Source organism: Durio zibethinus, chromosome 21 (assembly GCF_047325235.1).
Source record: "Durio zibethinus cultivar Kanyao isolate XHJ-2024 chromosome 21, ASM4732523v1, whole genome shotgun sequence".
NCBI lineage: Eukaryota > Viridiplantae > Streptophyta > Magnoliopsida > Malvales > Malvaceae > Durio > Durio zibethinus.
The window spans coordinates 1,451,211-1,474,365 of NC_143182.1; the positions used below are offsets into that span (position 1 = coordinate 1,451,211).

General features: G+C 36.0%; 5 protein-coding genes and 1 pseudogene across 16 annotated transcripts; 1 reads left to right on the forward strand and 5 right to left on the reverse strand.

The window, feature by feature from the left end:
* Positions 1–141: 141 nt before the first annotated feature.
* Positions 142–3,875, reverse strand: LOC111304612 (uncharacterized). 7 transcript variants are annotated; one of them, XM_089749873.1, is made up of 8 exons: positions 3,637–3,875; positions 3,166–3,259; positions 2,882–3,058; positions 2,398–2,612; positions 1,980–2,123; positions 1,326–1,543; positions 818–1,076; positions 142–702 (listed from the first exon to the last, which is right to left on the reverse strand). In XM_089749873.1, exons 2-8 carry the CDS (start codon positions 3,239–3,241, stop codon positions 574–576), a joined length of 1,218 nt encoding a protein of 405 aa, XP_089605999.1. In that variant the 5' UTR covers positions 3,242–3,259; positions 3,637–3,875; the 3' UTR covers positions 142–573. The 7 variants fall into 7 exon arrangements, with proteins under 7 accessions (XP_089605999.1, XP_022757070.2, XP_022757068.2 ...); XM_022901335.2 differs by having other exon boundaries at positions 3,166–3,262; XM_022901333.2 differs by having other exon boundaries at positions 3,163–3,259; positions 3,637–3,838.
* Positions 3,876–4,123: 248 nt separating this feature from the next.
* On the reverse strand, positions 4,124–6,633 carry LOC111304613 (uncharacterized). The gene is made up of 8 exons (XM_022901337.2): positions 6,334–6,633; positions 6,119–6,226; positions 5,845–5,992; positions 5,385–5,474; positions 5,186–5,240; positions 4,957–5,079; positions 4,505–4,561; positions 4,124–4,347 (listed from the first exon to the last, which is right to left on the reverse strand). The coding sequence occupies exons 1-8, from the start codon at positions 6,504–6,506 to the stop codon at positions 4,223–4,225; spliced, it is 879 nt and encodes a 292-aa protein (XP_022757072.2). The 5' UTR covers positions 6,507–6,633; the 3' UTR covers positions 4,124–4,222.
* Positions 6,634–7,056: 423 nt separating this feature from the next.
* On the reverse strand, positions 7,057–9,161 carry LOC111304615 (small ribosomal subunit protein uS15). The gene is made up of 5 exons (XM_022901341.2): positions 9,011–9,161; positions 8,835–8,907; positions 7,807–7,945; positions 7,536–7,722; positions 7,057–7,342 (listed from the first exon to the last, which is right to left on the reverse strand). Exons 1-5 carry the CDS (start codon positions 9,031–9,033, stop codon positions 7,309–7,311), a joined length of 456 nt encoding a protein of 151 aa, XP_022757076.1. The 5' UTR covers positions 9,034–9,161; the 3' UTR covers positions 7,057–7,308.
* A 3,885-nt stretch (positions 9,162–13,046) lies between these two features.
* Positions 13,047–16,498, forward strand: LOC111304616 (LRR receptor kinase SERK2-like). Its single transcript, XM_089749719.1, has 4 exons — positions 13,047–13,691; positions 14,243–14,503; positions 14,644–15,510; positions 15,749–16,498. Exons 1-4 carry the CDS (start codon positions 13,277–13,279, stop codon positions 16,228–16,230), a joined length of 2,025 nt encoding a protein of 674 aa, XP_089605845.1. The 5' UTR covers positions 13,047–13,276; the 3' UTR covers positions 16,231–16,498.
* Positions 16,499–17,725: 1,227 nt separating this feature from the next.
* Positions 17,726–19,290, reverse strand: LOC111306355 (pentatricopeptide repeat-containing protein At2g45350, chloroplastic pseudogene; annotated as a pseudogene).
* Positions 19,291–19,693: 403 nt separating this feature from the next.
* Positions 19,694–23,022, reverse strand: LOC111304619 (uncharacterized). Of its 6 annotated transcripts, none has more exons than XM_022901348.2 (7): positions 22,784–23,022; positions 21,575–21,934; positions 21,302–21,465; positions 21,145–21,225; positions 20,515–20,590; positions 20,333–20,425; positions 19,694–20,019 (listed from the first exon to the last, which is right to left on the reverse strand). In XM_022901348.2, exons 2-7 carry the CDS (start codon positions 21,918–21,920, stop codon positions 19,853–19,855), a joined length of 927 nt encoding a protein of 308 aa, XP_022757083.2. In that variant the 5' UTR covers positions 21,921–21,934; positions 22,784–23,022; the 3' UTR covers positions 19,694–19,852. The 6 variants fall into 6 exon arrangements, with proteins under 6 accessions (XP_022757083.2, XP_022757079.2, XP_089605846.1 ...); XM_022901344.2 differs by having other exon boundaries at positions 19,694–20,073; positions 22,784–22,920; XM_089749720.1 differs by having other exon boundaries at positions 21,575–21,930; positions 22,784–22,912.
* Between the last annotated feature and the right edge of the window lie 133 nt (positions 23,023–23,155).

Below are 23,155 nucleotides of genomic sequence, written 5' to 3' on the forward strand. Positions count from 1 at the left end.
CTCAACAGTTTTTCTAGGCAAAACCTGTTAATTGACTCTTATTAATCGCTTTTTACCTGCATTGTGGCATTTGCAAAATGAAAAACAAAGTCAAAAAGTTGATCAGTCAGGGTGGCAAGAAAATTTCGCTGGCACATCTGCTTGAACCAAACCAACACTACAATTGTACATTTGTACTCCAATTGTTAAGAAGGAAAATTTGCAAATTTTACAAAATCAGTATCAGATTCCAGCCTATGTTTCCAAGTTTCGAACCCCAAGAAAAAGGAAACCGAAATAGAGAAAGTATAAGTGTACATCAAAGGAATTGAAGCTTGTCAATATAGTCTTTTATATCCAGCAAAAGAATCAGTCGCATTTCCACGATCTTGAGTCTCTGTAAGCTCCTCTGCTAATGTATTCAGGAATATCAGATTCGACCAAAAAGTGGGAAATCATACCCCAACTAAGGAACGATGTCGGGTGCCACCCAAAGTGGATAACCTTGCGTGACACAATGGGTAATTTCCCTACCACTCCCCTCCATCAATGTATCATAAGATGTATTAGCTATGCAAAACCAAATGAAATTACTCAAAAGTCATATTTTGTTCTTCCACTCTTCAAGATGAGGCACAACATATCTGAAATGTCAGCAGAAGAACTGAAAAAGTTCCAAGCCTCAAGCATTAGGCGTTTCCTTGATCCTTTAAAATGAACAACCTGTATCCAGTTAAATGAAAATACAATAAATTCATACGTGAAACAACTTCAGCAAAAATATACTCGAATTTCAGGCTCACCTAGCAACCAAAATAATCATGAAAGGCTTAAATACCTTAACATCCAGAGGCATGCCATGAAACTGGCCAGCACCCTCTGGTGGTGTCCAATTATATGTAGCACATGGTAAAAATAGCACCGATGCACCACCAATCTCTTTTATAAAAGCCTGTGCTTTACTAAATCTTTTTCCATCAAAAGAGTGATGGGATTTTACAACCCAGGCAAGAGCTAACTGATCACCAAGCATTCGGGAAGCATTCATGTATCTGGAACTATAGACTTCCAATACTTTTTGTAGAAAAATTTTTGCCCTGCATGCAGGTACATATATATTCATCTTCTTCAGTGAAAATTTTGATAGTATGTTGTCAAAATATTATGAGGAAAGAAAAGATATTGTTTACTCTGGGCTCACTACAAATCATATCCTTCATTGGAAGGAGAAATTCTGAGTTAAATACCTCCCACACCACCTTCGGCCCAGCTGGCCCATGAAGGCTTAGGTATAGAAGTCAACAAAACCAGAAGACTGAAAGTGGAATAAAAAGAAGGGTTTCAACCTTAAAATACCATCACGTGTACCCCTCACAGCAATAAATCCAGAATTCAGAGGCTGCTCTTTGTTGTTCCTGAAGGTAAGGGCCAAATGAAAGTTTTGGTGCATTTCAAATATCTGTCCTAGGTCATCAATTACAGCAATATCTGAGTCTGTAAAGATGAAATGAGTTATACGCCCCAGCTCCTGAGATAGCTTCTCAAGCCTGATTTCCAGAAAGGTCTAGATAGAAAAATGGCAGTTTTGCAGATAAATTAGGATAACGTTTTTCATAATTAATCATGATCAGATGGTCTTGGACTTCTATGATTGTCATGACTTTAGTTTATCTTGATAGCTTCAATGACTTCTTTTATGGTTAAAAAAAAAAAAAGACAGGTTTTACAAATTGCTCTCCCCATCCAATAAGGAGGAGAAAGAGTATAATAATGTTAGTCAAAAAAGAAAAAAGACGGGTTAGGAGTGGGGGAAATCATCTTTATTTAAAAAGAAAAAAAAGAGGGGAAACATTAAAAGATAAAGCAGATACAAGAAAGGCTATGAAGCTTTTTCGGGCTTCAGAAAATCAAAAAAGAAAACTAAATATATGGTTAATGGAACATACTATAAATGAACAGCAAAACTTTTCTACCTATATAACAATGCGATATGCTCTTACAATGTAAGACCTGATTCTTTGAAGCATCAATTTGTCTCGGGAATATTCACCCTGAATGGGATGTACAGTAACTCTGTTTTGGTGCACTGAGAGATCTGATTCTGGATCAGTCAGAATAATAATATTGCTCTGAGGCATTCTCACCTGAAAGATTTTAATTCAGAACTCCCATTAAATAAAAGCTCCAAAGCAAATGTAGGTTTTAGTTTAATGAATGCAAGATACAAATTAGAACAAATCCTGTACATTACAATAATTCCATAATACATAAGAAAGTAAGTTAAAAACATTAAATATGAACTTATATATAACAGAGTTTAGTTCTGAAACTTCAAGCAAATTAAAAGATGTTTGTAGTTGACATTTCCATCTGAAAGCTAGATGCATAATATTGCATGATCTTTAACCAGAGAGTTACCTGAATGAAGTTAATGAAAACATTCAAAATGGCCATTGATCTCTCTGACTTACTATATGAAGCATTCCCAACAGTAACCAAATTTGATGATCTATTCACAAGAGTGTCAAGTGAGTTGTTATAAATGGTAAAAACAGTGACAAAGGCAATACCATCTCCAACACCAGAGACATGAGAAGGGTTTGAAAATTGGGTCTTGTTGAGAGCTTTAACTCCTGCAACATATCAAAAACATAAAAACGCATAGAATATCACATCAAGAAGTTTAGGAGCTGGGGTCTCAATACAAGTATTTTCTTTGATTTTTTCTTTTTTTATTCAATGAGAACATCCTATGTGGTATCACAGATGTCTAGACCTAACAGACTCCTAAATTCATCCACCAGTTATTCCAGTATCTAGGATTTTTGAAAATGAATGCAAGTCTAGGTTTTTGGGCCCTTTTACCAAATTAATGTCCTATCAACAAGGAATTAGAAAGAACCTTGACATTGCAAACGATTGGGCAAGCCTTCTCCAGCAGCAGGTCCAAGAACCAGGCGATCAAATTTCTTGCTATTTTTCTTGGGGGCATCTCTAACTGCTGAGTTCTGATCATCAAGTTTCTTGGTATTTTCCTTAGGGGCATCTCCAACTGTTTGGTTCTGATGCAATTCCAGAACTGAAAACATGCAAAAAAGGGATATTTTAAGGTTTGCAAATAATAAACAAAAAAGACATTACAAAAATCCACAAGTGAATAGATTGGTAGCAAAGAGGAACAACCACCAGAGAACAAATGAGGAAGAATGAAAATAAGTGGAAAACAGAAGAGGAAGCGACGCCATCCAACACATGCCTTCATGCCTAATCAATCTTTCCGCTGCTGCATAAGAGTAGGGAATTTTTTTTTCAATGGTGCTATAAAAATAGCCTAAAATGGATGCAGCAACCAAAATATATATATATATATATATATGAAATACGATTTTTTTAAATGAGAACCTACTAAATTTACAACTTCATTAACAAAAACATTCGTGAATCCGATATTAAGACAAATCATGATAAAATGTTCCGATTAGAGGTAGATTTTAGAAGTCTCAGAAGTTAAAAGCACGTGGATTTCAGATCAGGTTCAAGTAAATGGAAGCAAAAAAAAATTCACAACCATGCCAGGCCAGCCAACAAATATAGAAAGTAAACACAAATGAAAATTTTAACAACGAGATGCAGTTGAAGAAGATGAAGATCCCAAACCTGGATTAAAAGTAGGAAATAAAGCAATGGGTTTCTTGACGATGCGATAAAGAAGAACTTTTGGGTGAGTCGACGGGAAAGATCTCAATATTCTTTCAGGACTTGACTGTTCAGGTTCGCCAAAATCCAAATGCCGGTGTTGGTTCATCGATTTTTACGTTTTTTCATTTTCATTTTTTCCCATTTTTGATGTGAATGAATTGTTTTCATTTTCATTTTTTCCCATTTTTGATGTGAATGAATTGGACCTCAACTCATAAAGCTGAGATAACTGCTGGATACAGCTTGGGAGCTGTGGTACTATTTGTCTATTAAAGCCCAACATGTCCGCAGCCCAAAGAAAAAGTTCCGAGATCCACATCTGAACATAACGTTTTGGGCTAATGGAATAATGGAATAATAAATTTCACCCCGTTCCTGAAAATCTCATCGGTTGGTAAAGATATGGTCGATTTTAGCTATGCTATAATGTGGCCAAGTGAACATGTTTCAACAAAATGAAGTAATGTATCTGATCAAATTGAAATGATAATAACACAGATTTAAAACAGAGTACAAAAATGATCATTCGTAATCCAATTAACATTCAAAAAGGTACAGGTCGTCTATCTGGCCATGATTCTATCTTCTCAAAGTACTTGATAGGTACAACCCCATCAAAACCTTCAGTCAATATCACCTTGTTGTCTGAAATGTATAACTTCATTCCCTCTGCAGTCATTATTGATAGAACAAGAGAAGAAAACATAAACTTATTAGCCAAGAAAAAAAAAAAAAAGAGATTAATGGTTGGCAGTGATTTGAAAGAAGAGTGAGAAAGACATCGTTTGTTGGCTGCCTGAAACTTGAAAGAAGTATGCATGCTTACCTTCCAGAGCTTTTTTGACATTAAGAAAGATCAAAATGTTAACATCTCGTCTCATACCTGAAGAGTAGTAAAGCACAGATTATCAGTAGCTATCTAACTTCACTAGGGCTCCATCTATGTCTAGCACTACAACTACCAAACAGTGCTCGGCATTTGCTAAATCCAATTACAAAATTGGAACCTTAGTAATCCTTTAATAGTCTTTAGCATTAATCCTCGGGTGAAATGTAGATAATAGTCATAATATGACCCAACCAGTTTGTTAGGTATACCAAGCTGGGATATCAAAAACAAAGAGCAAAAAGAAAGGGCCACAAATTTAGTTGCTAAGACCATATGTCGAAGTCCAAGATAATCCCATCCGACCAGTTCAAGAAAAATAAAAAAGAAAAGGAAAAAATATGTCACGTCATTACTATCATCTTGTAAAGAGATTTTTGCTGATATCTCACCACTAATTACTTCACCATCTGTTGGCAAGCCACTTGAGAAGTGTACATGCAATCTTTTCATGTGCTTCAAACCAGACTCCAGAATTGATTCCAAATTCCTCTTATAGGTTCCATGTACACATACTGTCATCTCAGGGAAAATAAAGACGATTAAGCAAAATAATAAGACGTAAAACAAGAGTATCAATCTGACAGACATAATATTGACATCATATTCTTAGTTTCTTACCTTGCACTTCATCAGCTGAAAGGATTTGTTTTAATAAGCTTTCGGACTCAACTGTCTGCCAATAGCACATAACAGATCTTTTAGACAGAGCAGCCAAACGGTAATTTATATGCTAAAACCAACAGCGTAGCATAAAATAAAAGGAAAAAGATTCTGGAAAAGCACAAAGGAATTGGTTTTTTAAAGACGGATTCATCACCGTTACTGTGTGGCCTTGGTTTGCACGTATCAAAAGCATCCCATTTTCCTCCAGTAGGCTAAATCGTTGCTTATTATCCTTTCTGACAGCCTAGAATCAGGAAATAATCAATCACAAAAAAGAATTATTAGTAGCATATCAATTTAGAAAGAAACCTCATGATCATGAAGCAAGACCATGAACTTTTTTCCTTTTAATTCCAGTAACATATTTCGGAGACTAAGAATGTAAATTACTACCGGTGACATCTCAAAGGTTTCTTTATAAAAAGAAACGTACCCAAAGAAGCCATTTTCACAACAAAAATTTCATACTGCAATGATAGAAATGGGAAATTTTCAATCAAACTCTAGCATCAGCTTTTTTCACAATGTATTGAGACTTGAAAATAAGAAAAAAAAAGAAAAAAGAATAGACTCTCAACAGTAAACGGAGAGAAGAATTAGTCCACAGAAACAACCTCCTTGATATCATCAACTGTGTGTGACCTTAAAGGAATATTGGCAAATGTTTTCAAATTCAGCTTCAGTAAATCTTCAACTTTGACATAACCATCACTTCTCATATTCAAATTCAGTTCAGTTGCCATATGTCGCAGAATTCGTGTCCTAAAGATAATAAAACAAAACAAAATACTAATCAATAAAATCACTTTGGTCGAATATACCCATGGTCGTAAGCAAAAGAAATGGATAAAAACTTTTGACAAAATGCTAATCTGCAATTTCGCTTACAAGAGTCTACCAAGAGCATCAATTTTGTCCTTGCCGCCGCTACCGCCACCACGGCCTCTGGATCTTTCTCGATCATATTTCATCTCTCGGCCTCTTCCTCTGCCTCCACTGCCAAACACCCCCCCCCCCCCCCCCCCAAAAAAAAAAAGAGCAAAATTGTTACAACACGGTTAAATCGATTTTGGCTACGAATTGCGCCCAAATGTTTAAAATACCTTGTATTCGAATGGGCAAAACATGAGAAAGACGACGACGTCGTGTTATTAAGGTTTGTGTTCTCCATTAAAATTAGGGCACGAAACCTGGAAAGCTGAGAGGGTACAGGTGGATGACGAACAACGCAATAGCGTAAAATTCGAAAACTGCCGTTGCTCAGGAGAGCCCACATACGGGTGGGATTGATGCTATGGGAACTCTACTTTGCAGAAGACGATGACGATGGCGTATGGTAATAATGATACGATGACAGTGTGGGCTTTTACGTTGTTTTATACGAACAATACGATAGGTCCAACCTATCGTCTGTAGAAATTGGTTTCATTTGGGCCAAGCTGGGCGAGAAAGATTTCTTGATCAAAGGGCTTCCAATCAGAGATCTGGGCTTCTAAAAGGAATCGACAAGGATTACCATGTCCCAAACTTCCAAATTGTGCACAAGGAAGGAAACGATCTAGTTAATCATTTGCCGAGATAACATGTTTTAACACATCAAAAACCAACATTTCAATCAACATACTTATCCCTTGCACCTAATATATATATATATATATATATATATATATATATATATATATATATATATATATATATATAGAGTTGTGATCTCCAAACGTGCGCAGAATTATCTACAAGGTAATCTTTTCTTGGCCTTTCTTTCAGCAGAGAACTCTGTCAGCTCAATTTGACAAAAATTCTAAACCAACGAGAACCAAAGAAAATAAATCCAAGTAACAACCACTAAAATAATACGATTCAACGTCAAAATATTTTAAATGAAAAGGATCAATTCTTCGGATACACGTAAACCAAACTTAAACTAAAGACTTCGCCTCCTAAGTATCTCACTTTCAAACCATAAGTGAACAAGTTCTTTAAAACCATTAATAGATTGTAATACAAAAAGGTTTAGTCTTGCATATTAAGAAAATTTTCAATCAAGGCACAGGAAGTTGGTGTAAAAGATGCCTTCTCTAAGCCACAAGAGTGCTGGCGGTGGTAGACTCACTGCATAAAGAAAAGTGAAGTATGTTAAGATTTGCAATTTACAACCAATCTCGAGACCAGATAGTAGAGGCCATAACCACCATAGACAACTATCATGAGGGTTGAGGACATTTTCTTAAAGAGCATGCCTCTGTCCATAAGATATACTATGCATGTCAAGAACATCAAAGGGGGCAGGGGAAGAATTACTCACTATTTCCACACAGGTGGCAGCTTCTTTGTCTTTTTGTAATAGCGAGCAAGTCGGTGGATCCTGCTCTCAACCAAGATCAACCTAAACTTGGAATCCTTGTCCTTCCGGTTCCTTTCAAGATGCTTTCTGATGGCAACGGCTTTCTTAATCAGGTGGTACAGATCCTCAGGAATTTCGGGAGCAAGACCTGACAAGAACAAAAGGATGAGTCGAATGTTCTGTTCAAACATGAAGGAAAATCCACCAGAAGACAATGTTAATAAAGATGTACCATGGGCTTTAAGTATCCTCAAAATCTTGCTGCCTGTAACACTCTTCACCTGAGCAATCCCATGGGAATCACGAAGAATAACACCAATTTGAGAGGGGGTCAAACCCTTCTTTGCAAACTTGCAAATGTTCTCCTCAACCTAAAACATGAAATCAAGATTAATGAATAATGCCAAAAAGAGTAAAAACTTCTTATAAGGAGAGAGCAAACCAAAGAAGTGGTGAGTATTTCAATGCTGCATTAAGGGATGTAAAACCAGAAACAATTGTCTCTAGAACATTCACGACAAAACATAAGAATTAGTTTGTGGAAGATTAAATTAACTCTTATTAATACACCATCATTCAGCACTCAAGTTTCTGGCTACACTTGTGAGATACATAAACCAGAATATCTTCCAGAAGAAGATAGTTAACCAAAGATTGAAACAACTTGAGATTTATGACACAAAAAAGAAAGACCGGTGGTCGGCCAAACTACCAACAAAAACGAATCAAAGACCATTAGGATTCCACATTTCAGAAAAGTGAAAAAAACAAATATTGAAACATAACTAAATGCACTATCAAACTTAAATATTAATCATTGAGTAATTGATTCCACAGACTTCAATTTTCTCTATAGCTTGTTTTAACACTTAAACCATGACAAATTTAATTTCATGAAGCAATCAGCTTAAAACAATAAGATTGACTTTATAGACTTTAACCAGAGCATTACCATTGTATTGTAATCAATGAGAATAACAACTATTTCCGGTACAAATTAATGAAAATTCAATTTATCAAACATCCGGTTCTTCTCTGCCACTATTCTAATAAAAAAGGTCTTGACTCTCGAAGATTCAATATATTTAATAATGGATAAAACAGACTAACTCCACTAAAAATAATGAAACAAAATTTGGCTCATAAAAATTAAAAAAAAAAAGTTGAATTTCATTTCTCAAAGTAGAAAACAATAAAAATATCATTCATTTTCTAACCAAAGCAAATAAATTAAGAGAATGATTAAAATAAGTGACTCACATCTTGAGAAGAGATCTTCAACCAACTAGGTGGAGTCCTCTTGTAGGGCAGAGCAGATGCGGAAATACCCTTACTGCACAGAAATTCGAATCAATCATGAAGAAGCTACAATCACTGAGATAATCGTAGGATTGTTTTGAGAGGATAAAGAATCAAGCGAGAGAGAAAACACAAACCCTCGGCTGTGCATACGACCCATGGCGGCAGAGTTTCGCGCTTGGCTGCTTTGGCTGCTTCTCACTCGACCTCTGCTTCTGGCTTGCTAGTTCTGAGCAAAGAAACCCTAGAATAGAAATGGAAGATCGGGCCAGGGCTTTTTTTCTTTCGGTCTTTTGCTAGTGATTTATTGGGCCATGTTACCCTTTGGCGGTTTAATTTTTAAGAAGTGGATTTCCTAAATATCGGGCCACACACCATTAAGTTGTTGTCTTATGTGACCCAAAAGCCCAACGATAACTTTTATTGGAAAATTTTGGGCCGAATACATAATAAGAGATCGGTTACCACTTAGTAGACCGATAAAGGATTTTAGGAAAACAAAATTTTTTTGTTAGTTAAATTCAATTTATGAATTATGGTACGCTTAAAATTATTTGTTGAAATAAAATTAGAGTTTAATTCAATTTATTTATATAATCATTTTTAAAACAATATTTGGTATTTTTAAAGTTCAAATTATAATACATGTAAGCTATTTTTCTATTTTCAAAGAATTTCCTTGTATAAAAAAAAATTATTTATTGAAATAATTTGTTTAATACATAAAAAAATCAACATTTTATTAATAACATACTTGATTAAAAAAATTTCTAGAAGAAGCAAGAAGTAAGAATCTCGTAAATTCCTGATTAGTACACAATTTCCGATTCTCTTGTGTCATTTAGGCAAGGAGATAAAAACCCACCTCTTCTGATACCAATTCCAAACCACAAGTAGTTCTTTAAAAGCACAAAAAGTTTAGTCCTGCATATCGAGGAGAATGTCAATTGAAGCGAGCGAGGCCTTCATTTTTCTCTCAAGCTATCTTCTTTTTTTACTACTAAATCATGAAAAACTTAATTTCATGAAGCGATTTGTTTAAAATGTATACAACACTACACGCTGACGATAGATTTCAAGCAGAGCATTGCCATTGTATTGCAGTCAATGAGGATAACAACTATTCATCGTTCTATTTATTCAAGCATCGGGTTCAATTCACATAAGGGACTCAAAAGTGTAACTTCACTGCGCATACACATTTTTAAAGTGACTCAGATCTTGAGAAGAGATCTCCAACCAACTAGGTGGAGTCCGCTTGTAGGGCAAAGCAGATGCAGAAATACACTTACTGCAAATCCAGTAAAATACAAGTAAGAAGCAGCTGTAATAGAATTCACCGGAATAATCATAGGATTGTTTAGGGATGAAAATGAACCAAGTGTGAGAGTAAATTGAGCCAGAACCCAATAATTATTGTCTTATGTAGCCCAAAAGGTTTCATTGACAAAATGGATTTCCAGCCTACTCTATTTCTAAGAGACCTTTACGAGTTACAATGTTTACTGGTATGAACTTATGATATTTTTCCTTTATATTGCTGCCATGAAACAATGGAATTTGGAAACATCTTTTTTCTTGCCTGCCAATTAGAATAGACTCAAGTATAATAATGGAGAGAAAAAGAGAAATCTCTAGGTCTGTGTGACCCTAAAAAGATCTTGGTTTAAGTAGACAAAGGATGGTTAACGTGGGTTGAAAAAGTTAACAGAGACTTGACTTCCAATTCCTCTATTGATTCATGCTTTAAACAGTGAGGCTTTGAAGCCAAGGCATCAAAAGAGGAGAGTGTTGGATGCGCAATTAAAAGATAGACGATAAAAGCGAGACCTGTCTTGTCTTATAATTATTTGTTTCAACCTAGGTCGTTGTTGCATTGTTCGAAAATTACAAGTTTTTTGATAGTTCCACTTGTCTTCTTCGTGTGTTTTGTTGCCATTGTTTGTCCAAAGAGAATCAGAACTCCTGTGCCCTTCATTAGTTTTCAATTTTCATATGCAGTTGTGCCATTTTTATTTCCCTCGTTATCCCCACGTTAGTTCAAAATTTGATGAGCTGAAAAGCTGAAAATTTGGAGTAATCAGGAGCAAGGACCGCTTTTCCTGAGGACCAAATGAGGCCGTCCCGCAAGGAATGAGACTGTTGCTGAGTTTCTTCAGACAAAAGGCTACGACGTTACCTAGATTGGATGCCCCATAATTTTATGCGTCGGTTTTAAATGATGAGAATTGAAAACGCAGAAAGAAAATGAAAGGCTATGATTTTCGACACATCTGACCATCCAAGTCACAAATTCAATCCTGATTGACAAATCCCATGTCATCATTTTTTTTTTCAGAAGTTGTAATTATGGCAGCATAAGTGCCGTAAAACACAATTAAAACCCAAATGAAGGAAAAAAATGGAATTGAATACGGCCAAAAATATTTTTTGAATTTCAATCGAATAATGCTAATTTTAAATTCCAGTACGAAATGAGGAATTTGAAAAAAAAGAAAAAAAGAAAAATGTTGGTCTTGCTTGACAGTGAGGTGGGCAAGAGGGCATGGTCACCCCAACCCCAGACTACCGACAATGTGGAGCAATGGAGAGCCCCCACAAAATCCGTCCAATTTGATTTTCTCACCAGCGTCCAATTAATGGGGTTTCACAGTTTCCCATGCTTTGATGAAGGAGACTTGGTCTTAAAGTGGTAAGGTACAACGAAATATTAAAGCTCGATGTTCACATGAAACCTTAACAATGATGGTCCATTATCATTGTCGTCCAACTAAATCAACATCAATCTCCCATTTACGTTGCTAAAAAAATAAATTTGAAAAAGGGAAATGATCAAAAGGAAGGGATGTCATGGTGTTTATGTACCCTGTCATGGACAGAACCGAAGGAATTGATTCAGTGATAGGGTTTATGCAGTGAATTGAGCCATACTTTGAATTTATTATTAAAAAAAAACCATACTTTGAACTTTGGCATTGGAGTAAGTACATATTTGCAGGGAATTCAATCTGGTCATCCAGCTGTCCTGGTATGGGCAGCCTGCTTTCAACTTTCCCAGAATCCCAGTTCATTTCATTCCCTTTTTCAACTAAAGTTGGGTAAAGAAAGCACTATGATGATAATTTTTACGAGAACAATTTTCAAGGGAAGAGGGATTATGTTTATGTTCTCTTGAAAATGATGTTCTCCTAACCTATCAAATCCTTCTCACCGTGAAAAAAGTTTCTTACTCTTTCATCTCTGTTAACAGCTACCAGTTATCAATTCCTTTCCTGTTCTCTTGAAAATGACTATCACCGAACTTATAAAATTCTTTTTAACAAGAAAAAGGTTCCCTACTCTTTCATCTCTGTTAATGAATTTAAAATTTTTATATATGATATATATAAAATATTATCTATAAATTTATTAATTTTATCAAAGTAAAAATATTAAAAAAAATCAGGATATTTTATATTTTAAATTTTTTAACCTTTAAAAAAATAAAAAAAATTTAAAAATATCCAATAAAAAATTCTTCTTCTATTTACATTTACAGCTAACAATGCTATCCAAGCTAATATTACTAATCACTCTTATTTTTACTTGCTCCTTATGCTGTACCCGTAAAAATCAGTCTTTTATTATGACCTATTGGATACTCCAATGATCCATTCATTCTCAACGTCCTCAAAAAAAATTATTATTATTATTTTTTAATATAAATTTTCAGCACATAAACCTAAATCACTTATTTCTAAATTATGGACTACAATGCATTTGAATGTGGTCCTGACCTGAAGATTTACAAATGTCCAGCTTGGCTCTACTCGTCAAGCTACGTGAATGTTTTCAACAAGCTAACTAAACAAAAACATAAAAGAATGTTTTAAACTTTTACTTCAATATGTTTATTAATGTGTATTTAAGAAATTTACAAAGCAGGGCTATAAGCATTTATGTGATATGAGAGCTTAGTATTTATGTCATATGGAGGACACAACTACAGCAGGACAGGCCCACAGTCACTCATTTTCAAAATTATTATCATTTCTTTTTCTTTGGGAAAAAATAAAGATGAATAAAAAATTCACTGAATCGAACTGGCAAGTGTTTACCAATGTGGGTCCATCCTTTTCAAATCCTTACCTACCAAAACCGGTGCCCAAGTCCATAGTCTCCCAAAGCTCCCCTAAAGAAAAGTAAAAAGATGGAGTAAAAGAAAGCGAAAAAGAAACAACTTTTTTGTACTTGTCTCGCTGCGTGGTGCGTTACTTGTTTTAGTATGGGTTTCTTTTTTTTTTTAATCTCCATTTTTCTTGCACTACCTCCACCAACTCGAACTCAAGCCACTTACTTTGAACTTGAACAGATTCGAATCTCAAACTCCAACCGATTTTCCTTCTCTTTCCTCCCAACCAATCATGTCCATCTTCCTTATCGTCCTCCTCTCTCTCCTCTCATTCACTCTTTCTTCACCAACTGAACGTGAGGTTCTCCTCCAAATCAAGGCCTCATTGGACCCACAGAACCGCTTCTTGGCCTCCTGGACACCCTTCTCCGACCCTTGTAGCAGCGGCTCATTTGATGGGGTGGCATGCAATCAAGAAGGCCACGTGGCTAATATTTCGCTCCAAGGGAAGGGTCTATCCGGCCAGTTACCGGTGGCTCTGGGTGGACTCAAGAGCTTGACCAGTTTGTACCTGCATTTCAACGCCCTGACCGGAGAGATACCTAAGGAGATTGCTGCCCTGAGTCAACTCAGCGATTTGTATCTCAATGTCAATAACTTGTCTGGAGAGATTCCTCCTCAGATTAGCAACATGTCTAATCTTCAAGGTATTTATTTATTTTTACATATATTCTTATGTTTTGGAGGGAGAAACAGAAAAAATGATTTGATTTTGTTGACTGTTTTCATTTCTTCTGGTTTATTTTTTTTTTTAATATCTGCCGGCGGCTTATTTATTTGGTTGGCCTTTAATTGCATTGGTTAAGGTTGTTATGTGTCATAAAAAAGTTTTGACTCTTGTCTGATGCGTTTAAATCTTGATTTATTTCATGTGGTTTTCTTCCTTAACTTTGTCTGATGTTGTCAATATTTTTTTTCCTAATGGCCTAAAAGGTTACATTTTTAAAGTATAGTACTAATCTTTGATTGATCTTTTTTTTTTTACTCAAAAGTAAAGTGAACATCTTTAGATCTGTTTGCCTATGCAGCAATCAGTTGTTTATAGGTTCCATATTGAAAGAAAGGATTTTTATAGAAAAACTTCAGTTCTTTTTCATATCCTTAATTCATAACATGTAGCTTTGGGTATCATTGTCTGATATCAAATTATCTGTTGATATTAACAACCTGTGAAACAATTTGGATCTTTTGTTTGCAGTTCTTCAACTGTGTTGCAATAAGTTGAGTGGGAGTATACCTACGGAGTTAGGATCTTTAAAGAAGCTTAATGTCCTTGCTTTGCAATATAATAGACTAACCGGTGCAATCCCTGCAAGTTTGGGGGATTTGGAGATGTTAACAAGGCTGGACTTGAGCTTTAACAACCTTTTCGGTTCTGTTCCGGTGAAGTTAGCCAATGCTCCAACGCTAAAAGTGTTAGACATCCGCAACAATACTCTATCTGGCAATGTACCGCCAGGTGATTTAGTCTCTACTCTATCTGTTTGAAACTCATCCTTCAAACTCTTGTTTTGTTTGTCTTCATGCTGTGTAATTAAAGCGGAAGAAAGTCTAAGTTTTGTAACTCGTCTTTTCAATATCTTTGTGGATGCAATGCAGTTTTGAAGAGGCTGAACTCTGGTTTCCAATATGAAAACAATCTTGGCCTATGTGGTGTTGGGTTTTCTAACCTGAAAGATTGTGCAGATTCGAATAAGATAGATGGAAACAGACCTGAACCATTCAAGCCCAGTGGCCTTAACAGAACAGATATCCCAGAGTCTGTCAATTTACAACCTGACTGCAGCAAGACTAACTGTTCAAGGCCATCCAGAAGTTCAAAAATAGTTGTGATTTCTGGCATTGTTGGAGTTGTTCTTGTGTCGACAGTTGTATCACTTTTCACATTTGCATGGTACCGTAGGAGAAAACAGAAAATCGGGAGTGCTTTTGATACTTCGGATAGTCGGCTTAGCACTGACCAGGTTAAGGAGGTTAACAGGAGAAGCGCCTCCCCCCTAATTAGTTTAGAGTATTCTAATGGTTGGGACCCTTTAGACAAAGGTCGGAGTGGGAATGGGTTTTCTCAGGAAGTTTTTGAGAGCTTTATGTTCAATTTAGAGGAAGTAGAGCGTGCAACCCAGTGCTTCTCAGAAGTGAATTTATTGGGGAAGAGTAATTTCTCAGCCATCTATAAGGGATTCCTAAGAGATGGTTCTGTTGTTGTAGTAAAATGCATTGCCAAGACAAGCTGCAAGTCTGATGAATCTGAGTTTCTGCAAGGTTTGAAGATATTGACCTCATTGAAGCATGAAAATCTTGTGAGACTGAGAGGTTTTTGCTGTTCGAAGGGCAGGGGGGAGTGCTTTCTCATCTATGATTTTGTCCACAATGGAAATCTGTTTCAGTATCTTGATGTAAAGCAGGGCAGTGGGAAGGTTCTTGAATGGTCCAACAGAATTTCTATCATTTATGGCATTGCCAGAGGTCAGTCATCTTTTAGCTCATTGAGATTGTACATATATTTTTTGTTCGGTCCTTTTGATCTATAAAACTATATAAAAAAGTGGGTAAAAAAATTAATATAATATAGTTGGGATAATGTAATATTTTCTGAGTAAAATTTGGGAATCTTGTAGAGGAGTTTATTGGAACAACTTCATGTTTTTGAACTTGTTCCTTTCAGACAATTTTATGCATGCTGAGATTTGATATTCCTAACCAGGTGTTGGGTATTTACATGGAAGCAAAGGAAGCAAAGCTGCTCTTGTTCACCAGAATATATCTGCAGAGAAAGTGCTTATAGACAACCGATCCAATCCCTTGCTCTCAGATTCTGGCCTGCACAAACTCCTTGCAGACGACATTGTCTTCTCCACTCTCAAAGCTAGTGCTGCAATGGGATACCTTGCTCCTGAGTACACTACTACCGGCCGTTTCACTGAAAAGAGTGATGTATATGCATTTGGTATGATTGTATATCAGATACTAAGTGGAAAACGAAAAATCACCCAACTGATCCGCCATGCAGCAGAGTCGTGCAAAGTTGAAGATTTTATTGATACGAATCTTGAGGGAAAGTACTCAGATTCTGAGGCCACTAAACTTGGTAGAATTGCTTTGCTTTGCACCCATGAATCTCCGAACCACCGGCCATCCATGGACAATGTGATACAAGAACTAAGTGGATTAATGAGCAGTTCTTGAAGTAAATCGAGTTATTGCCTCATTTTTCTAGTTACCTGAGGCAGGAATCAGGATGCGGCTATTACTAACCTCCGGTTGATGTCATAACTGAAGCACTCCTTTTACTAATCTTATCTAACTGCAGTGTCCTTTCCTGAGGACTTGGAATCTCTGTGAATGTTAAGTATGCATCATTTTGTTGTAATTGGATGTAGTAAAAGAACCCTAAGTAGGGGAACATGCCTTCCAACTGTATCTAACTGCTTTATGTTCATTGTCTACTTCTTCCAGTCTTCTTGATGGCTAATCATAGTTTTCTCTATTCTTTGCTTCATTATCCTGGTGAGAAAAGACTTGCTAGTAAGTTTAGAATATAACTAAGGGAAAATGGAAGGAACGATGTTGGCTATTTTGAATCCTGGCTCCCGCATGGTAACTTTTGAACCCTAGTTGTACTGACATGTGATAAGACATATCTGTGATGTGCTTTTTCTTTCTTTTTTTTTTTTTGAAAAGACACTTGACGCACAGAGTTGATTGGAAAAATGGTGGAATGTTTTCCTTTTTCTTCCTTCCAGGACAGAAGCATGCTGCATGCCCAACACGTGAAATGTGGAAGATGACCCAAAGAGAAATTAAAAGAAGAATTTTGTGGGAAATGTTGTAGCACCGGAAAGGCCAACTAGCTTATGGACAAATAATGAGTCGAATGATAGAGTGCAAAGCAACCACACTCCTTCAAACATTGTAAAGCTGTCTGCCTGTCTCTGCATTTTGAATTAGCAAGCATTTTACGGACCACTTAGCATTTGAACAGTTTAACTTCTCATATGGTATTACTGTACTAGTTATAGCCTATAGGTGTGCTAGCACACTAGAGAAACTAGCATAATCAATTACAATTAGTATAACCTTCAATGGCTTTATGCAAAGGGGCAAAACGACTTTTGTGGGGACCTGCCTTTTCCGATTATCCTTTTGATACCTCTGAACGTTTTTCGTCCATTCTCTCTCTCTCTCTCTCTCTCTCTCTCTCTCTATATATATATATATATATATATATATATATATATATATATATATATATATATATATATATATATACACACACACACACACACACATATATTATAAGGGTCTTTTTCATCCTTTTACGATTACCTAAGAATAACTGATGCTTAACAGCTTTAAGTCTGGGTCATGCCTTCCCCGTAAATTTAGCCAATGCCACTAGGTCGTTGAGAAGCGAGTTCATACAAGCCAAGGTCGTTCTTAACGCTCCAAGCAGGGAAAAGAAACTCGCGGCTTTCACCAAATGCGTCAAAAGAGCATGTATATTGTCCACAATCTTCGTTCTCTGAATGCGTAATTGGAATTTAGAAAGGAAAATGCTGATGGCAGTAAGGTAGATAGTCTAGAAGTTAAGAATAAGTTACCAAAACAACAGAATAGATAACAAGAAAAGAAAAAAATATATATCATTAATATGTACTGAAGAAGAATTAACTGAAATTTCACTTACATTAATTGAACAGCATACAGTTGAGTTCCAAAATATTTCAAATAAGGCAGCATATGAAGTTGGTAAAAGTACACGAAGTAAGCTCGTTGTTATGAACATTTGAATTGCAGGCATTCAGGTTGTAAGTTTCCAACCTAACCATGATGTCCACAAGGTGTAACCTTTGAATTGGTTGTTGACAAACTATCCAACAAAGAATAGATCTCCATAAGTTGGGGATGGGACTTCTCTTGCACAAAGAACTCATGAACAGTTCCCTCTAGTTCAATCTAACTACAACCGGGAATTTTCTTCAGGTTACTCTCTTTCATCATCATCCTAACCCTATTGACAGCATTCCACATACCGAGACTAGCATACATGTTAGATAGAAGTACATAGGAACTTGAATTACAAGAGTACGGCGTAATTAAATTTTTAGCCGCTGGTTCTCCAACATCATTGGCTTCAATAGGCATTTCCTCAATAAATTTTCTCACTTCTGCTATCCGCCCAGCACGCCCTAGGGTGTCAACCATGCATCCATAATGTTGCAGTTTTGGAAACATTTTGTGAACTCTTCTCATGATATCAAAGCAAATCAGACCTTCCTTCACCAAGCCAGCATGGCCACAAGCATTCAGCACACCAATATACGTGATATCATCAGGTTCTACAAGAAGCTTTTCCATCTGCATGAGCAAATTGAAAGCCAATTCACCCAAGCCATGAATGGCTAACCCACCAATCATGGCATTCTAATGATCAACACCATTATCTTCTATACCCTTAAATATCAACATAGCATTGTTCACACTGCCACATTTCGAATACATGTCAATAAGAGCAACACCAAGTCTTTTCCCCAAAAAAACTTCTTTTGCTCTAGATACTGATATAGTTCCAATCCTTCCGTCTAGACATGCTATCAAACAATTGTCGCGCATATCCAATAAACCCACAGCGTAAATACATAGAAATAAGACAATTTGGCAAAAATAAATCAGACCCAACATTCAGCTTTCTCAACAAGCCATGAACCTGCATTCCTTCCTTCATTAAACCCAAACGAGAACACGATTTAAGTGCCAAAGACAACGTGAACTTATCAAAACAAACGCCATTTTGAAGCATCAAACAGAGTATGACAAAAGCTTGTTCGGGGTCAGGCCCATGGTAATTCGACTTTATTTCAGCGCTCCAAAGAAAAGGGTCCAATGATTGTTTAGGGGAACGGAAAGCATGGTGCGTGAAGAAGACATAGCTAGCAAAGTTGACCAAAGGAGAGAGCGGAGAAGGAGAGAAAGAGAGGACGATTTTGGTGGTGAGACTGGGGCTTCTGATTAAACCTGTTGCTATTAAACGGCCGTGGATTTGGTTTACGTCGTTCGGAGTATTCAATTTTTGGGGAAGAACGATAATTGGCAACATTGAGTTCCAAGGCTGGTTCAGATTCGCACAGAGAAACTTTAACTCTGGTCTGTGGGTTTAGACTTAGATTCTGCAATCTCTTCTTAGATATTTCTGTGTTCAGATTTTATCATTTTAACGGTTTTCAACGGCCAAAATCCACGTGTCATCCAGAATCGATTGAGTGTTAACCGTCGTCGTTTAGCCCTAAAGTTTTTTCATCCAGTCTCCCTCAAATTGATTTAGGCACAATCAAAGCTTTTTGCCCTGTTTGGTAAAAGGGAAATGGAAAAAAGCCAGGGAGGGGAAGGAATTTTTTTATTTCCGGCTTTTTTTTTTTTTTTTTTTTCATTTGATAAGAAGACAATAAGAAGAGAAAAAAGAAAAAATGTTAAAATTTTCAATCATTACAAATATGGAAGAAAAACAGTTATTTAATTTAAATTAATAATTTAAGTTATAATTTTACCTTTCTTTTTTTCGCAAATTTTCTTCTTTTATAATCAAAATTAAAAAAAATAACTTTCTTTATAGTTGACTTTCCCGAACTTGAAAACCCAGAGGCCGGAAGAATAAAGACGTCAAAGTTGAAGTTTTCCGTAAGTTAAAAAAACAAAAAAAATGGAAAGAAAGAAGAAAATTCGAGTCGAAGGCTACAAATTATAGTCTTAAAGCCAGCTATGAGCAATACTACACTAAAGGCCACAACTAGTAATTGGTCATACAATTGGTTCATTCGATATTAATCCTAACAATTTTCTTCGCTCTACTCCCACTCCCAGTACTAATTTTGGCTTGAGTGTCTGCTACTTGACCGCCGGTGTTCTGGGCCCGCTCCCTAGTTGGAAGTCTCCAACTGTCCCATACTGGCTTCCCCATCTGTTCATCAGTTCTAGATCCTGCATTCCCATTCGATGCAGAGGTTGAAATGGAGAATGAGAGCTGAAAGGCATCTATTTTTTGCAGCATGATAAATTGAAAGATACAGTTAAAAAGGCAATGCCAAACGGCATTGATTATATGGAAGTTATATTTAGATGAACCCAGGAAATGAAACCTTCTATGATTTTTTATGCAGAACATCATTATTATAAATATAAAAGGTAAAGTGATATGATACTCTCAAGGAAAAAAAAAAAAACAATAAATTATAAGACCTCCACAAATATGAAATAATAAATCATAAAGGTTTAAATAAAAAGAAATGCTTACCAGCATTTGCGCGCAAGCTAAAACCATCATTCCGACCAGGCAAATGAACCTGACTATTACCTTTCCAAGCCTCTTCAAAGTCCGCAAGCTCATCTAATAAAGAAGCAGTGCAATATGACAATGTCAGTTCCATTCAAGCACAATGCTCTTGAATAGTCACAGTAAGCAACCAGGGAACAAACCTTCATTCAAGTTGTGTAATGTTTGTGTTGTGTCCACCTTACCGTCTGAATTAAGCTTTCTTGTAACAGAATGGCCCTGCATGAGGAAAGGAAATCCTAACAATATTAAATGCCCAGATTACTGCAAGCCAGAGTAAAACCTTTCTTTTACATTTATCATTTTTACAGATTAATCATAGCAGTGAAAGGCAACAACGGAAAAGGTTCAAAGTACTGAAAAACACTAGAAGCAAAATTAACTCCCAGGACTAGTGGTTAGATAAAAAACTGATAGGATGAAACTCTAAACTGGCATACTGAATGTTTTCCCATGTTAGAACTAAAAACTACTGCATGAAAATATATCTGATAACAAACATCAATTTCTAAAGTAGAGCTTGAAATTAACTCTCATTATGTCAATGAAGCATATGGAAATGAAACAAATTGGTACTTTTAAATCATACCACAAACTGTACATTCAATGGTATATTGCGAGGTTTCATGGAGGATATGTCCTTTAGAACACACCTAATTTCCAGTTATTTCATAAAACAATTGACATATAAAACAGCATTGTTTAGCTTGAACCAGTTTATTAATTGTTCCCTAGAAATTATGGCTAGTAAAACCAAAAAATGTAATAATCACCTTATTGTGAATTCCTCTAGAAATACTATGAGTTGCTTGACCCGTTGTTCTATCTGCTTCTTTTCTCTCCTCAATTACCACCTGGAACACCAATAAAAACATCAAAAACAAGGAGAGTTTTGATTATAATTGAGCACTCCTAGAGAAATTTACTTACACCATCACTCCCTGTCCTCCTGCTTTTTGTAGAAGTGTAATAAGCTCCATCTGTACCACCATATGTGACTTTGGAAGTCTGAACACTACAGCTGCGAGCCTGTGACTTTGTTCCTTCTACCCTGTCATAGTTATTCGTGTGATTCACATTCTGAATCTTCCCATCTGATAGATATACCATAAAAATTATTACGACTTAAAGAAACAAATAATGAAAAGCTAAAACAAATATCTTATATAAATGCTACTCATCCAAAATCAAATTGGCTTTTACCATTAGCACCGTCATCTGGGTGCTCGATGGATGGTTCTTTGCCTAAACCAGCATATTCAGTGGTGCCTTTGTCTTCCTCATCATCAGAGTTCAGTTCTTCTATAACTATTCCCTTTGATCTCCTGCTCTCTGGTGTATCACGAGAACTAGCACTTTGATCAAAGATGCCAGATTCAGACGTGCTACCAAATGGATGAGTGAAGAATGGGTCATCAAAAGGATCTCTGCCTCCAAATAGGCCAGGCATCATGGTTCTAAGGGATCCAAAGCTGCCAATCCTTTGGAAAGCATCAAATGGCTTGCCCACATCAAAGTGGTCATTTCTGCCTTCTCTTTCGCTCTGCATTTTGTAAGCACTGTCTGAGACAGCGTAATGACTGTTAAAAAAATAATAATAATATTGATGCTATTCGACAAAAGACTTCTTTGAGATGACCTCAATAATTGAACAATAAGAGTGTTGAAAAGGAAAAACATAAAATTATAGAAAGATCATTGTCATTGTATTCAAGTTTTTCAAAAAATCATTAAAGATTCAAAATAGAAAGTTTCTTCAACAGTAACTATTGAAAGTTTGAAACTAAATCATTTGGAGACATACCAAAGTAAAGAAACTCAAAATGATAAACTTTTATACTCTATCTACTAGCTTCCTTAGAGAGGACAGTTTAAAAAATAAATGAGACCATCACCAACTCCATCAACCATCATCTAACAATCAACGGGAGATTTCTTCCACATATGATCGCTCAATAAATCCAAAAGATTACCAGATAATTTATAGGGGAATTGTTGGGAATCACATTTATTTAAAAGGAAATGTTAATTCCTTCAGATTAATATTAGACTAGCTAATTATTACAAACAGTTGAAGGCTTACTTATGCAGGGCCCCAAAAAAAAAAAAGAGATGGAAAAACAAAAACTAATCAAAACGAGAAACTTTCACGTAGTTGTTCCTTTAATTGATGAAGTGTTCATTTCCTATAACAAAATCGCTCCATTATTTCAAAATTTCTTAACAAGCTGGGCAATTCAAACGACAATAGCCACAAGAAATTGCAGGAAAGTTATGTTACGTAGCAACAATTTTCAATCAAAGTATCAAATATAAACACATTACTACTCAAATATCAACAACTCGATTGTATAATTTCTTAATGGGTTAGTAGTAATATAATTAAAGCGATAAAAAAGAAGAGATGATTACCAGGTGAAACGAGAGGATTCCAAAAATATGAGGAGAAAAGCTTTTAAAATGCGAGAGACGGAACCAGAACGAACAACCTTTCGTTTTTGTTCGTGATTGAGCAGCCCGACCTTAAATTAGGAACTAAGAATATTTGAGAAGGCGACACGTGTCCCTCTAAAAACCCACTTTCTTCGGTAAGCTAGAATGTTCTGGCTTTTGTTTATTCGGACAACGGTCTTATCTCTTGATCAAAGTTCAACCGATTGGATTTTTCACTTTTTTTCTATTTTTCAGAAAATGTATTTTTTTAAATGAAAAAACATACATGAGAAATACATATAGATTTTAGTTTCCCAAGAATTTTGTGATAAAATTCAATTTCCCCAGGAT

What these genes read in the sequence shown, in the direction of transcription:
- LOC111304612 (XM_089749872.1), bottom strand. Translation starts at nt 3,784, where the DNA reads ATGAACCAACACCGGCATTTGGATTTTGGCGAACCTGAACAGTCAAGT. An exon ending in ATTTCCTACTTTTAATCCAG is followed by an intron (nt 3,059 to 3,636) that starts GTTTGGGATCTT and finishes GCATGTTTTCAG; the next exon opens with TTCTGGAATTGCATCAGAAC. An exon ending in GCATGCCTCTGGATGTTAAG is followed by an intron (nt 703 to 817) that starts GTATTTAAGCCT and finishes AACTGGATACAG; the next exon opens with GTTGTTCATTTTAAAGGATC.
- LOC111304613 (XM_022901337.2), bottom strand. Translation starts at nt 6,506, where the DNA reads ATGTGGGCTCTCCTGAGCAACGGCAGTTTTCGAATTTTACGCTATTGC. An exon ending in TTCAGCTGATGAAGTGCAAG is followed by an intron (nt 5,080 to 5,185) that starts GTAAGAAACTAA and finishes CTGAGATGACAG; the next exon opens with TATGTGTACATGGAACCTAT. An exon ending in AGATGGTGAAGTAATTAGTG is followed by an intron (nt 4,562 to 4,956) that starts GTGAGATATCAG and finishes ACTACTCTTCAG; the next exon opens with GTATGAGACGAGATGTTAAC.
- LOC111304615 (XM_022901341.2), bottom strand. Translation starts at nt 9,033, where the DNA reads ATGGGTCGTATGCACAGCCGAGG. An exon ending in GGTCGTATGCACAGCCGAGG is followed by an intron (nt 8,908 to 9,010) that starts GTTTGTGTTTTC and finishes ATTTCTGTGCAG; the next exon opens with TAAGGGTATTTCCGCATCTG. An exon ending in GAGGATACTTAAAGCCCATG is followed by an intron (nt 7,723 to 7,806) that starts GTACATCTTTAT and finishes TGTTCTTGTCAG; the next exon opens with GTCTTGCTCCCGAAATTCCT.
- LOC111304616 (XM_089749719.1), top strand. Translation starts at nt 13,277, where the DNA reads ATGTCCATCTTCCTTATCGTCCTCCTCTCTCTCCTCTCATTCACTCTT. An exon ending in ATCTGGCAATGTACCGCCAG is followed by an intron (nt 14,504 to 14,643) that starts GTGATTTAGTCT and finishes GATGCAATGCAG; the next exon opens with TTTTGAAGAGGCTGAACTCT. An exon ending in CATTTATGGCATTGCCAGAG is followed by an intron (nt 15,511 to 15,748) that starts GTCAGTCATCTT and finishes ATTCCTAACCAG; the next exon opens with GTGTTGGGTATTTACATGGA.
- LOC111304619 (XM_022901344.2), bottom strand. Translation starts at nt 21,920, where the DNA reads ATGCAGAGCGAAAGAGAAGGCAGAAATGACCACTTTGATGTGGGCAAG. An exon ending in CCCAGATGACGGTGCTAATG is followed by an intron (nt 21,466 to 21,574) that starts GTAAAAGCCAAT and finishes TATATCTATCAG; the next exon opens with ATGGGAAGATTCAGAATGTG. An exon ending in CTAGAGGAATTCACAATAAG is followed by an intron (nt 20,591 to 21,144) that starts GTGATTATTACA and finishes TTCCTCATGCAG; the next exon opens with GGCCATTCTGTTACAAGAAA.